Source organism: Antechinus flavipes, chromosome 6 (genome assembly GCF_016432865.1).
Source record: "Antechinus flavipes isolate AdamAnt ecotype Samford, QLD, Australia chromosome 6, AdamAnt_v2, whole genome shotgun sequence".
NCBI classification, from domain to species: domain Eukaryota; kingdom Metazoa; phylum Chordata; class Mammalia; order Dasyuromorphia; family Dasyuridae; genus Antechinus; species Antechinus flavipes.
The window spans coordinates 100087981-100104038 of NC_067403.1; the positions used below are offsets into that span (position 1 = coordinate 100087981).

The following is a 16058-nucleotide window of genomic DNA, read 5'->3' on the forward strand; positions in this document are numbered from 1 at the left end:
ATCCATACAAACAACAGTCAATCAATAAGTGCTTGCTAAATGCTAGACACTATGCTAAGTTCTAGGAATAAGAATTCTGAAACGTAAAAGAGAGTTCTTGCTTTCCAAGAGCTCACAGTCTATTGAAGGAACCTTCATACAAATAAGTAAGTAGGGACAAAACATAAAGGAAATTTGAAATAATCAGTAAACAAAAGACATTACTATTAAAGGGGATCATCAAGGGTTTTTCCTTGAAGATGTGATTTTAACGGGATTGGAAAGAAATCAGGGAACAAGAGAAAGACAGGACAGAAAGAATTCTAGGCAGTAGGAGTAACCTGTGAAAGTGCCCAGATTCCAGATATGAACATCTTGGTTGAGGACAAGAAAGCCAGTGCATTGGATTAAAAGTTAAGATATAAAAAGGTTTATGTTTAAAAAAAATTAGAAAAATAATATCAATGTAGATTATGGTCTTTAGGAAAAGCTTCAAAGTAATCTGGCCTTGATCAGGACCTTGAAAGATGTATAAGATGTGCATAAGTAGAGAGAGAAGAGAAACATTATGGATAAAAAGCAAAAACATTTTTAGATTCAAAATCAATTTTTAATAATAACTATTTGTAAAATGAAATCAATAACTTCTAAGATTCCTTTCATTTCTCTATCAATAATCATCAAAAAAATAATTGATTTGGTAGAGAATTCTGGGAAGATGATGGAGTAGATCAGAAAATATCGTGCTCTCCAGATTTCCCTCACAAACAAAACAAAATTGTTCCTTAAGGTAAACACAGACCAGCGAAAAACAAATAAAACAGAAGCAGTATAGGGGTCCTCCTCCCCTCCTCCAACAACCAAGAAAACCAGAAGAAATATAAATACTCTAGTTAGTTCCACATATATAACAATTGGGGAGCCCTGAGGCTAGCTAACTTCTGAGCTCTCCTTAACAAAAACCACCAGAACTTTCATCTCTCTCTATGGGGAGTTGAGGGGTCTGAGTGTGGGAAGACTTAGGGAATCTCTGCAGTTGTGCTGCTGAGATGAGGCTCTAGATGAGAAGGAACCAGCACATTGGAAGTGCAGAAGCAGTAGGAGAGGGATACTAATGTCTGTGAGCACTTGCAGGAGGAGGAAGCTTTTTGTTTAAGATTCCAAGCAGAGGGGAGAAGTGAAGTGAAGCTATATGCTGATGTTCTCATTTTTTAAAAAGTGTGTGTGTGTGTGTGTGTGTGTGTGTGTGTGTGTGTGTGTGAAATGTAAGAGCAGACAAAGAAGAAGGAACCCAACCATAGAAACTTCGCATGGGAATAGAGAAAACTTGGGTTCATCTTCAAAGGAGAACAGTGAAGTAAAAAAAAAAGCTTCTTCTATCCAAAAGAGTATAATGTTAAATGTCTCCCTGCCCAGAGAGAATTTATAGCAGAACTCAAAATAAATTAAAAATCAAATGAGAGAGATTGAGGAAAGAATAAATAAATAAATAAAATCCAAGAAAAAAAAAAGATTATGAAAAAAAAAAAAGTTAACCAACTAGAAAAGGAAATCCAGAGTCTTAAAGAAGAAAATAATTCTTTGAAAATTAGAATTGGCCAAGGTGAAACCAGTAAAGCCATAGCAAATAACAAAACAAAATATAAAGAATGAAAAAATAGAACCAAATGGTAAAACATATTATGAGAAAAACGACAGATCTGGAAAATAGATCAAGAAGAGAAAATATGAGAATAATTGAACTACCTGAAAGCTATAATGAGGGAAAAAAAAAAAAACCATGACACAATAATGCTAGAAATAATCAAAGAAAACTGTCCTGAAGTGACAAAACAAGAGAGGAAAGTAGAAATAGAAAAAATCCACCCAACTTCACTTCAAAGAAATCCTACAAGGAAACACATAGAAGCATTATTGCTAAATTTTGAATACCCAAGATCAAAGGGAAAAATTTTCAAGGAAAATAAAAACAAATAAGCTAGAACTATAATTAGAATCGTACAAGGTTTATCAGCAGCTACAATAAGAGACCACAGGCCCTGGAATATTATATATTGCCAATCAAAAGAATTGGGCCTACAGTCAAAAATATCATACTCAGGAAAACTAAGTACAATATTGAACACCTTCCCCTCCCCCATGGACATTCAACAAAATCACAGATTTTCAAGATTTTATCTCAACCAAACCTGAATTCAATAGGAATTTTAATATATAATATCCAACATCAAAGTCTAATTTCAAGGAACTCAACAAAGACAAACTGTTTGTGTTTTATATGTGGAAATTATTAGACAGTTCAAAAGAAAATTTGGGACAGAGCTGAATATGTCCTAATTTTAAAAAGCAAAATTGTTTAGTAAAAGGCAAAAATTGTAAATATGAAATACATATGGGGTGCAAAGAAAGAATTGATTTGGAGGCATTAAATGGGGGAGGAGGACTGATAGTTCTGAAAACTTAACTCACATGGGAAATGGGTTAAATAAGGAACATGAAGGATATAGCATCCTCCAAAAATCTATAAAGAAATAAGTGGAAAGAGAATAAGATAAGGTAGGTGGGGTATAGAAGAATAGGTACGTTTTTTGGCAGTAGGTCACTGTGTAGATTAACAAAATGGGATAAAGAATGAGGGAAAGGATAAGGAGAAAAGTTAAGGAAGTTTATGTAACAGAAAAGCAAGTTAAGGAGCAGAAGTAAGGCAAAAGAGTTAGTAAGGACCTGAAATAAGAGATATACACAAACACAATAACAAGGATCAAGAGTAGAATTTACTAAAAATTTTAAATAGTAGGGGTAGTAATCATTGACTTCAACAAACTCAAAGTTTCAATCAATAGAGAAATCTGTATTATATGTTAGCCATATAAATATTGTTTTCAATGTATTACTATGTATGTATAAATGCATATGTGCATGTATGTGTATATGTGTTTATGTATGCATGTAGGTATATGAATATGTATGTATATAGTGAGTGTGTGGGTGTGGATGTGAATACACACACACACACACACACACACACACACAGTACACACAAAAATAAATATATCCATGGAGAAAAAAAAGAATAAAGTAAAAAATGTACAATAGAAAACAAAAGAATGATCTACAAGGAAGTAGTCATGAATATGATGTCATTTATTATAAATGCTTTCTTGAAATGGAATTTATTATTATATATTTTGAATCCTCCCTGATATTTTACTTTATTTTTTCTGTTTTTCTTTTTTCTGTTTTTTCCTCATTTTGTATTTACTTTTAAATAAATATTTTTGAAAAATAATAATTGATATTTATATAGTGCTTTAAAGATTATAAAGTATTATAGATATATATGTGTTTTCATATACATTTATGTGTGTATGTACTTATATACATATATTAATGTATTTAAGATATATATATATATGCATGGCTTCATCAAAACATCAAAACAACTCTCTTAATATTTAAGTTAAATATTACTATAATTAGTGTTCTCTTTGGACAAAAAAAAAAAAGTGGGGTTCAAAAAAATTGTCCCATGTTTAGCTAATACTAGAATAGCAATTCAAGCCCGGCATTTGTTGACCCCAAATCTAGGATATTTTCTACCACACCATTATACTACAATTTTTGAGGCAAGTACTAACGGATAAACATCATACAACAACCAAACTACTTATCTGGTATCTCAGACATGTCTCAAAGTCTAAAGGACTAAAGGAAACAAATTCATTAAATTGTTCCTTAAGGAGAATTCCTAGAAAGAAATGGGCAAGTGTCCTTAGGGATAAAAAGACATGGCTGGTTATGAGCTAAACAGTCAAAGGCAATAGCTACATCAGTAAGATCATGATTTTATTGCTCTATTGAAGTAAGACACTACAAGGACCAATAGATTCAGTCAAATAATTAGTTAACTCTGGGACTTATTTTGTTGAGTTATTTGAATAAATTGACCATCATTTTGTTTTTTAAAAATGACAAGCCAAAAATCCTATTTAAAAATTGATTTTGGAAATTCAATAAGCAGATAGCATGGTTTTAAGTCATATCACTATTGGCATAGGATATGGAATCCATGTAACGATTTGAAAACTATGAAGGGCAACTGCTGAATATAGCATAAAATATCTCTTTCAAGTAATCATTAAGTATTTCTAAAGTTAATGTGATAGATATTGACTTAAAGTGGAAAGAAGGAAGGAAGGAAGAAAGGAAGGAAGGAAGGGAAGGAGGAAGGAAGGAAAGAAGGAAGAAAGGAAAGAAGGAAGGAAGGAAGGAAGGAAGTAAAGAAGAAAGGAAGGAAAGGAGGAAAGAAGGAAGGAAGGAAGGGAGGAAAGAAGGAAGGAAGGAAGGGAGGAAAGAAGGAAGGAAGGAAGGGAGGAAGGGAGGAAGGAAGGAAGGGAAGGAGAAAGAGAAGGAGGAAGGGAGGAAGAATCATTATCTTCAAGTAATTTACATTCTAATAAAAGACCACAGAGTTGTGGCCAGGGAAGTCAAAAGCAATGGTAATGCCGAGACGTTGGCTAAATGATTGACATATCCTTTTCAGAAATGATCCTATTTATTGATTGTTGTTCTCAAAGCTAGAGTTAGAGCAAAGGACAATAGGGAACAAAGCAAATTTGTAATATGGTGCTGATTGGAGAAATCCAGGAAGTGGAATAATAGGTTTGCAAGTGAGTAAGATAAGGTGAATCACCAATCAGAGCCAAAGGTGACAGGGGTGAGATATTGAGTCTGTCATGTGGTAAAGAAAAAATTGGAGTAAGGAACTTGGAGCAAGGAAAAACATGGGTCTGAGTCTTATCTCAGAATACTTATTATTAGCATGACCATGATCAAGTAACATCCTTTCTGATCCTCAGTTTCTTTATATGTTCAATGGGGACAATAATAAACACCTGTAATAACAATATAATGTTTTTATTAGGATCAAATGAAATGTATATGGATTGCTTTCTAAATCTAAATATGATTAAATGCATGCACTTATCTGAGGTGAAAAATGCTCTTTTATCTACTTCTAATAGACCTATTTGACTTCTGTACATCTTGTAACATGAGTTTTCTCTGGATATAACTGAAATTTATGATGTAATACCAAAGAAACTGAGACAGACAGAGATTGGATTCTAAACTTTAATGTGGAAAGTTTAAGCTAGCTGACCCCCTCCCCTAGATGGCAGGTAGTCCATATATATTCTTATTAATGTAGCCTTTGCTTCTCCTAATAGAATGTCAGCTCCTGAGAGCAGAAACTATTGAATTTTTGTCTTTCCATATCCAGTGTCTGTTAATTGATGTTGATAAATTTTGTTGATAAATGTTAATAAATGATTGTTGACTGACTGTGGAGAGTTTAAAAGTGGGACTCTTGTCCAAAGTATTTGACCCAGATCAACCAAGGCAGGGAACTTATATAGGGTTTAGCTAACTAGGGTTTGAGAGGAGAAACAAAAGCAGATAAGTGGGGCAAAGTCACTGGGAGGATGGACAAACCATAATTCCAGGAAAGAATCATAGTTTAATCCTGACAGGATAGGGGTCAAGAAAAGAAGGTTGTGGACAGGAACCAGTGAGATGAGAGGCAATACTGAAAAGGAGGGGGAAATTATGCTAGCAAGGATCGAGATAAAGCATCTGAAGTTTATGACACAATGGTATGTAAAGCTCAATTTCCAGTCCTAATGTCAAGGAAGGGGGAGTGGCTATGACAGGAACATATCCAGTGCCCAACAGTGAAATAAAAATTAAATAAAAACTTAGTCCAATCTTTTATCTGGTGTAGCCTCATATAATGTGACAAGATAGTGAATTTGAAGATCTACCAGAAACTCATGATTTCTAGTAAAAGAACAAAAAAAAAAAAAAAATAGCAATGAACCCAAGAAAATTTCAAGGCTATTTTCTTATCTACTGAACTTTGATAACTTTTGAGTGTAGTATCTAGAACATAGTAAGTACTTATTAAATGTTTGTCAGTTGCCTTACTGACTTTCTGCTTTGACGAACACTGATCATGTCAACATTAGCAAAGGCTTAAATTTCCTTTAGGCAGAGATATAAAAAAGCAATGTGATATGGAAAGAAGCATTCTGCCATTTGATACCCTCGTGACCTTGTTCATTTTTCCACTCAAGCTTTCGGTTTCCTCCTCTGTAAAATTAAACTAGAAAACCCCTGAATTTCCTTTCAATCCAAAGTTGAACTCATTTTATCTCCTCCTACCCTAAGGAAAATAAAACCAATCCTTTTCTAAACTTTCCTGTTTTGGTCAAGGGTAACTATCTTCCTAATCACCCAGATTTCAAACCTGATTTATCCTTCTCCATCACCCTCACCTGATATATCCATCCAGTCACCAAATTTTGTCACCACAATATTTCTCCTACTTGATCCCACTCTCTGTTTGAGTAAGTAGACTGTCCAGCTGCAAGCCCTTATCATCTTTCACAAGATGATTACTATAGTTTCCTAATTAGGTTCTCTGTCTCAAATCTTTTCTGACTCCAGGCCATCCTCCACCAAGCTACCAAAGAATTATTTTCTGTAAGTGCAAGGCTGGCCATGTTACTTCCTCAAGAAACCACTAGGATTAAATATAAACTCCTCTGTTAAGGTGTTAAAACCTTTCAAAGTCTATCCATAACTTGTCTTTTCTTCCATGTCTCCCCTGCTATAAAACACTCAAACTGTCCTTACTTTTACACACACACACACACACACACACACACACACACACACACACACTTGCCCCTTTGCACTGGCCCATCTTCATAATTGGAATTCACTCCCAACTCACTTTAGTCTCTTGAGTTCCTTTGTTTTTCCCAAAGTCTATTCAGCACTATTTTACATATGAAGCTTCTTTCAATGTTTCTAGTTTCTAGTAAATCTCCCCAAAAAAATTTTTTTAACTTTCTACTTATATTACAAAAATTTTATATATTCTTATTTTTTTCTCATTGGATTTTTTTTAATTAAAGTTTTTAATCTACAAAACATATACATGGGTAATTTTTCAACTTTAATCCTTACAAAACTTTTTGTTCCAAATTTTTCCCTCCTTTCTCCCTCCCCCTCCCCTAGATGGCAGGTAGTCCATATATATTCTTATTAATGTAGCCTTTGCTTCTTCTAATAGAATGTCAGCTCCTGAGAGCAGGAACTATTGAATTTTTGTCTTTCCATATCCAGTGTCTCTTAATTGATGTTAATAAATTTTGTTGATAAATGTTAATAAATGATTGTTGACTCATTAACTTACTTTTTCAGCATCTTTCTAAAATATGGGACTATATAAAGCAAATGTCTTTTTCAAATAGTTTGCCATTTTACTATTAACTTAAGATATCCTTTTAAAAAATAATGGTAAGGTCTTGGTGTCCTGTCACTGATGAGTTTCATCAGAACATATCTACCACTTAAATGTTTCTGCCTTTTTTTTCTTTAAAGGGACAGAGTTGTCATGCACTTTAACTAGATTTCTGTAATCCACTCCTATAAATTGCCATGCCAATCCCATAAATCTCTTAAGTAATAACAATTTTCCTGAATGATTTTTAAAATAAATCCTATTTATTCATATAAAAGGTACAACTGGTTCTACAGACAAGTCCATTTTTGTCATAAAATCTTTCTGAAGAAAAAAAAAAAGGAACACAACAGCTGGATTAAATCCAGTGCTTTTCATAATTTTCTAATGTTAGCTATGACACTGCAAAGTAATGTGTACCATAGAATAGTGCTTTTTGCTATACAATAGATATCAAAATATTGGAATCTGGATGCCATCTTTGTCTTTTATGCAAAAGCCAGGCAATAAAGTTAGCAACCCAATTCAAACATGAAAGGAAGACTATGTGACTATACTTTCACAATTTAGCCAAAAGTATTTACTTGCAGTTATCAATGCAAATAGAAAATGCTGATGTTTGGAGTCCTCTTAAAATTTGTTTCACTAAGTTATTTGGAAGACAACCTTGATGACAATAATGATGGATTCTATGATTTCCTTTCTAACAAGGTACAGGGAACCATCCTTCCAGCTCCAGATTTCAATCCTGTCATGGATGCTCAAATGATAGGAGGAGCCCTTCAAGAATATGGTAAGTTTTATATATTCACTTTTGCCTTTTAATTTCAATGTTACATCTTTTTATTTTAAGTATTTTTATAAGGTGAAATGATATAAGTACTTGCAAAAAAGAATAGAGAGAGTAAAGAACAGATATACGGAAGTAAAGAAGTTAAATAAGGAAAAAAAGAGAAGAAAGAGAGCTGAGTGAAGAGAAAAACAAAGTAGGTGACAGAGAAAAGTAGAGTGCACAGGATAAATAAAGTTTTCAACATTTTTTAAAGATCATATTCACAGGTGAGTAGTAGAATGAATAAGAGTCCTGGGCCTGCAGTGAGCAAGATTCATGTATTCCTGAGTTCAAATCTGGCCTTAGATACTTACTGTCTGTGTAATCATAGGCAGGTCATTTATGCTCTTTGCCTCAGTATCCTCATGTAAAATTAGCTGGAGAAAGAAAAAGCAAACCACTCCATTATCTTCGCCAAGAAAAGCCTAAAAGGCATTACAAAGATTCATATACAACTGAACAATAACTAAAAACCATGTACTTCATACCCCAATGTTTTTAGAGATAAAGAAGCTTGAGACCCAGAGAGACTTGTCTATGATTATCATTGTCTCTGAATTTAGATCCAGTAGTCTTTCTAGTACATTACTTTGAATCAAAGTTTTAAAATAGTATTGGAATAGGTACTAGATTTGTGATTTCTTGTATATGGGATTCTAAGATGAGAAAACACCTCCTACTAGAGCAGATCAGCATCCTCTGTTTCTAGACATAGATTCATAACTTTTTTTTTTAATGTCTTAGATTCCTTTTAAAGTTTGATGAAGTTATGGATCCTTCTCATGGAAAAAAAGTTTTTAAATAATTGAAGGAAATGCTAAATTTCAATTAAAGATTAGTGAAAATAAAGAATGTATTTTTCTTCCTATTCAAATTCATGGTCCCCTGAAATCACTGCCTGAACCCCTTAAAGTAAAAATAAGGGGCAGTTCCAACTCTCATAAAGAATTGCCTGAAGCACTGAGGAATTAAAATGACTTGCTGAGGGTCATTTAACAGGATATGTCACAGTCAGGACCTTAACACAAATTCTCCAGCTATTTCTCTATTCCCTGCACATTATTGTCTCTGTAAAACAGATGGATAAAGAAGGCCATGCAAAAAGAATTTTTAAAAAATTAAATATCTTCTAAGTACTGATATAAATTTTAAATAAAGTATCTTTTACACACCTTGTGCTCCTTTAAATGGATCCAGTTTTTTGATGAGGTCTCTTGATAAAACTGTGATAATCAATAACCTTAAAAGAAACATTTGTTTAAAACACTACAAAAGCTTTCCCAAGAAAGCAAGCTCCATCTCTTTAAAGAAAAAGTGGCCCTTAGGAAGAAAGTCAGTTTTTGCTGTCTCTATCTTATTTCAGAAAGTGACAACAAAGATGACTTTAATTGTGCCCTCTAAAAAACAATCTATCTTAGAAATTTGCAAAGCTTTTGTGTCTTTCAAAATATCAATCATTAGAAAAATTATAAAGACAAAATGACAAAAAGTTATAGATTAACTTTTTTCCCCTCAGGAATGTAATTGTTTCAGTCTTTAGATCAGAAAAATCTATTTTTTTTTCCACTGAAGCATTTTTTCCCCCTACTTTACCAGTCTCCAGTCTACCTGATATTGAGATTTAGGGTCAGAATATGGATTCTTTTTGACTGTCATCCTCATTTGCTTCTCCTTGAACATTTAAAGGTCAGAGGTCCCAAAAATGCTTCTATCTTTAATCTTCTGATAATTGCTTCAATTTGAATAGTGACAATGAAATATGCCAGAGGGGGTAAATGAATGACAAACCTAGATAGGTGGCCAATAGAGGAAATTAACTGTTTGCCAATAGAGTATATTTGCATTCAGCAAAAGTAAGCATATAAAACTAAGCCAATTAGCAACTGTGATTTCCCTTCTTTTTAAAAAAAATTCTGAACTTTAACTCCAGATAACATGAGCTTTTATACATACAAAGCAGAATAGAAAAGAGGACCATACAAGTTTTTCTACTGACCTTCATTATATTTGTTACCTATGCATTTTAAATGCTTCGTTGTCTCTTTTTATAACATTTTTTTTTGTTTTTTGGGTTTTTTTATTATGCTAACCCTACTGCCTTCTCCCAAATTCTTCCTTCCCAAACTCAAAGAAAGAAAAATTAAAATCTTATATCAGATATGACTAGGTAAGTAAAACAGATCCCTACTCTGGCCACTTCCAAACATATGATGGGGTGAATAAGACTCCAACAAAAACTAGATCCTTGTTAGCTAGATAGGCCATAGGGAGGGGCATTAATAGGATAACTTGTCATTAAGTGGCCCCTATATTATCTTTAAGTGAATCTTTGTTGCAAGGACTCTTGTTGAAATCCTTATGAATTCCTTGACCCTACTGTTACAATATTCAATCAGAAGGCCAAGTTATAGATGTCAACCCCCGAGATTATTTTTCTCCTTTAAAGCAATCTATTGGTAGCCCACTGTTTTGCTTACTCTTTTTAGGAATTTAAGACTATTTAAGTGTCAAAATGGCTAACTCCTTTTAGGAACTTAGCCCAATTACTAAGCTGTCAATAAGCAACAAGTTCATTAGGAAGTGTCCATTTTATGGAAGCAATTTCTCTGAAAATTTTGCCTTATGATGTCTTTCACCTTGTTATGGCATTTTTCCCCTTAGTAATGGCAAGTTCCACTAGGGAATTAAGCCATTATCTTTCCCCTGATTAACTGCTAAACTCTGAGTGAAAGGAGAAACTGAGGACTTCTCAGAATAACTACAGGAAATTCAAGAATCAGCACCAAAGGTCTATTAATCATTAAGGCTCTGGGAAGTAACAGAAATATCTGAGATAATCTCCTTGATCTTTACTTAATGTTTAGAGAAAAATATGACTAACTATTGGAGATATTCAAGAAGTCTCCAAACTAGTTATCGCTATTTGTTTATTGAGGAAGCCTGAAATAAATTAAGTCTCTTTGGTTATTCTAGAAACCTTCTAATTCCTTTGGCTTAATGGATTACTCACCTCTAAATAAATCTCCTTATTATGAGGGATTATGTGATTTCTCATAAAATTATTAACTAAGGTAGATTGAACCTATAACCTAAATTTAGTTTATGAAGGTCTGATGGGTTTGGAAAATGAAATTCTTTGTACAAACTTGATAATAGAATGCTCATACTAACTCAAGTAAGCATTTGTAAACTTTGTAAAACAGACCACCATAAACTTAGGCAAACACACCTGCAAGCATTTGTAAACCTTGTAAAACTGGACACTATAAACTTAGGTAAACACATCTTCAATAAGTCAACTATATTGCCCTGACTAGAATTTAGCAAACCCATGCTACGTCCACTTGAGCAAGCATTGAGCAAGGTAGTGAAAATTAACTGGACAAGGGGAAGGGGTCATGGATTCTTGTGGTTAATGACTATATAATCACCCTTAACTTCTGTGAAATCAGCCTCCTTTCTCTGGAGAACTCAGTGAGTGGATCGCTGGCTTCTCAGGAGATTCTATTAAAGCTTCTGTTCTTCACTTTGAGAAATCTCTGAGTAGTCATTTTTAGTTGTGACTTGCTATACCACACAACTCCCTTTTGGAATTCATCTTTGTTTCTTGATTTAGAGATGGTCTAAACCTACAAATTCTTTTGAGATAACTCATGACTCTAGTCTAAAACCCTAATATATTTGGGGGATTCAAACCCCAGTACCCCATCACATATCATATTATTTTGTACTATAATTCTTCCCATCTTTGTCAGGAGGTAGGCTACATGTTATATTATTGGTCCTTTACAATCATGGGTGGTACAGATCAGAATTCTTTACTCTTTTAGTCTTTCTTAGCTGTTTTCCTTTATAATGGTCTCATTATTGTATAAAGTGTTCTATGGTCTCATTATTGTGTAAATTGTTCTCCTGGTTCAGCTTACTTTACCCCACATCAGTTTCACTGGCTGAACTAGTGTTAACTGAGTTGGGACCTGGAATCCAAATACATTTCCACTTTGTCATGCAGGCAACTTCCTAATATTAAAATAAATATATTGTGACCAGCCATGAGTTTAAAACATTTCATATATTTAAAACGCTTATTTATTTTCAAGGATTCATCTAAAGCAATCCCTATGAAAATATCTGGTTTGAAGCAGATCTACAAAAATTAAAATGGCAGTTTAATCACTGCACCTTTACCATATATACTCAATCTCTCTTGAAAATACAAATTCCATCCTAAGCTTTTTTCATTAGATAAAAGCCTTTACACTAGATTTTTTAGTTGACTGTCCCTGAGACACCATTGAACTCATACAGACTTTTGCCTCTAAACTGTAGAGAACTAAAAGATCCATAACAATGGCAAATATTATTGATATATGCAAACTTGCAGAGAATATTAGTCTTCTGGAAGATTTCTCTATGGCTTCCACATTTTATTTTGTTACCATTTTCTATACTTCTATAAAAGAATTTTTTTGGCAATTTGATTAGTATGGTAAATCAATTTAGGCAGAATTGTCATTTTTATTATATTAGCTCAATCTATCCATGAGCAATTGATATTTGTGTGAGAAGTATATTGTAATTATGTTCATATAGCTCTTGAGTTTGTCTTGGCAAGTAGACACCCCAATATTTTATTTTGTTTATTGTTATTTAAAATGAAATTTCTCTTTCTATCTCTTGCTGATGGGGTTTGTATAATATATAGAAATGCTGATGATTTCTGTGGATTTATTTTATATTATGCAACTTAATTGTTTCAACTAAGTTTGTGGATGATTTTCTAGAATTCTCTAAGTTTATCATTAATAATTTTATTTCCTCATTGCCTATTCTAATGCCTTTAATTACTTTTTTTTTTCTTATTGGTAAAGCCAACATTTCTAGTATAATATTGAATAATAGTGGTGATAATGGACTTCCTTGTTTCACTCCTGATCTTATTGGGAATGTGTTCAGCTTCTCTTCATTACCAAAAAAAAAAATTCTTACTGTTGTTTTTAAATAGATACTGATTATTTTAAGGAAAATTCCTTTTATCCCTATGCTCTCTGGTGTTTTTAATAGGAATGGGTGCTATATCTTGTCAAAAAAATTTTCTGCATCTATTGAGATGATCCTATGATTTCTTTGATGTTGTTATTGATGTGGTAGATTATGGTGATAGTAATCTCTTTCCTAATATTTAATTTAAAATTTTTGCACCAATATTCATTAGGGAGATTGATCTGTAATTTTCTTTCTCTATTTTGGCTCTTCCTGGTTTAGGTATCAGTGTCATAATTGTCCTGATTGGCAGGACTCTTTCTTTACCTATTTTTCCAAATAATTTAATTGGAATTCATTGTTTTTAGAGTGTTTCATATAATTCACTTGTAAATCCATCTGACCCTGGAGATTTTTTTTAAGTAGTTCATTATTGGCTTGTTCAATTTCTTTTTCTAAAATGGAATTATTTAAGTAATGTATTTCCTCTTCTGTTAATCTGGGCAATTTATATTTTTGTAAATTTCTATCCATTTCAGTTAGATTGTCAAATTTGCTGCCATACAGTTGGGCAAAATAGCTCCTGATTATTCCTTTAATTTCTTTTTTATTGTAGGTAATTTCACCATTTTCATTTTTGAAGATGGTGATTTGATTTTTTTCCTTCCTTTTTTTCTAATAAAATTTACCAAAAGTTTATCTATTTTGTTGATTTTTTTCATAAAACCAACTCAGTTTTATTAATTAGTTAAGTAGTTTTCTTAGTTTCAATTTTATTAACCTTTCCTTTGAGTTTAAAAGTTTCTAATTTGGTATTTATTTATTTTTAATTTGTTCCTCTTTCTAACTTTTTAAATTGCAAGCCCAATTCATTGATTTCCTCTTCCCCTATTTTATTCATGTAGCTATTTAGAGATATGAAATTTCCCCTAAGAACTGCTTTGACTATGTCTCTTGGTTTTGGTATGCTGTCTCATTATTGTCATTCTCTTGAATGAAATTATGGATTGTTTCTATGATTTATTGTTTGACCCACACTTTTTAAAAATTATATTACTTAATTTCCAATTGGCTTTTAGTCTATTGGCTTCCACCTTTTAAAAGAATGTGGAGTCTATAAAGACACTAGTTTCACAGGCAAGATTCAAAATATTGATTAAAATATTTAAAAATGAGTGTTGATCAATTATTCTTTACAGGGCAGCTAGCCCTATGGAAAAGAGGGAAATAAGACACTAGTGACTAGAAATATCTGTTGACTTAATGGTCACCCTAACCACTCCTGTCTGAGACCTTGTGATCATCTAAAACAGAGGGAATGGCTATGTGAAGTAGTAATAGGAATAAAAATAGAAATAGTGAGGGGGAGAACTTGATGGGAAAATGGAAGCCATCTAATGATCACCTGAAGCAAATGGATATTTAGTCCACAGAAGAGAAGATATATCCAGGGATAAAAGGCCTCTCTTCAAATATTTGAAAGTATTTTCATGTCAGAAAAGGAATATATTTGTTCTAGAAGTCAGAGCTTACTACTCAGAGTGAACAACAACTACTTACTAGTACTAGAGAAACTAAATTCTCTACCCATAGTTCCCTAAAAGATTCTTGCTTTATCTACTTTCAGATAAAGATGACTAACAAAAAATAATAACATGCTATTCTCCAAATATAAAAAAGGATTTATTAAAATTAATATTAAAGATAAATATAAAATTATTTTCTCAATCTGATGTATCCATGGAATGGGGGTAAATTTAAGGGATACTGGATACCAAAAAGAGTCAGAAAAGTGAGAGGAAATGCTATAAAAAGAGTTTGAGATTACCGGGGACATAACACCAATTTACAAGTTTGCTTACAACTAGCCTTTGGAAACACCAAAGTATATAAGCAATTGTTCTTCTACCTTTTTTAAAGGAAAGATTTCAGTAGTAGCAAAAATATTGAAATAAGAAGCAGGAGTTTTTCATTTTATTTTATTCTAATGAACTCCTTCGACATCTCCTTGTGAATTAAGGATCTCATGGAAATGTAAGGATTCATTTTTGCAAAATATCATCAATATGTTGTATATACATATAGATAAATAGGAGTCTTAATCTTGGAATATTGTTTTGCCTCTTTTTAGATTGCAACAAAGACATGTTGATTGATATTTTAACTCAGCGCTGTAATGCACAAAGGATTATGATCGCAGAGGCATATCAGAGCATGTATGGCAAGGTAAGAATTCTGTCTTTGTCCTTTTAGTTCTCCTGTTACCAAGCCTATCAGCTTACCGTGATTTACTTTCTCTCACCCTGGCAGATTTCTCCAGTACACAAATGAGGACTGATAACAAAAGAGTTTTTCTTCATCACATGCATACTGATGATTCCTGAAATGGTAGTCAGCCAGTATCCATCTGAAATCAATCACATTGAAAATCTTTTTTATTTAATTCCAAGGAATATGAACTCTTATGAGGGGAAATACTTTCAGTGTCTCCATCATCCCAGAAGCTTTCTCACTATTCTCAACAATATAATTCAAGTTAACAAGGCTCTATTAAGTACCAACTATATGTTCTGACCTGATCTAGGTATTGAGGAATGCTTTCTCCAAGAAATATTCTTTTCATTTTGACAACTATATGTTTCAAGTTGATCCAATTATATTATAAATATTGCACTAGGAATGAACATTTGTAAAGTTTGAAGGCAAGAGTAGAATAGAAATAATCTCTAGGTTGAGAAATAATGATTTTTATTGTTCCAATGTGATCTACCTCCCTGCCATCCTTGTCTTCAACTAAAGTAAGTTCCTTCCTGGCTTTCTCCTCATGAAATAATATTTTTAAAGACCAGTGAGAAGTAGGATCTTTCATCAGCAGTTTAGAAATTGCTCAACATATACTAAATATTATCAATAACATTTTAAAGTACCCACATTCAAAATTCAAAATATGTCTCA

The 16058-nt window shown here is 32.8% G+C and overlaps 1 protein-coding gene across 1 annotated transcript in view; it reads left to right on the plus strand.

Annotated features, from left to right (window-relative positions):
• The window catches only part of ANXA10 (annexin A10), a 104067-nt gene that overhangs the window by 25161 nt on the left and 62848 nt on the right, over positions 1-16058 (plus strand). Inside the window, exons 2-3 of the mRNA XM_051964214.1 lie at positions 8000-8081; positions 15235-15329. Of these exons, the coding sequence (XP_051820174.1) occupies positions 8000-8081; positions 15235-15329 (177 nt within the window). The remainder of the gene's footprint in view (positions 1-7999; positions 8082-15234; positions 15330-16058) is intronic.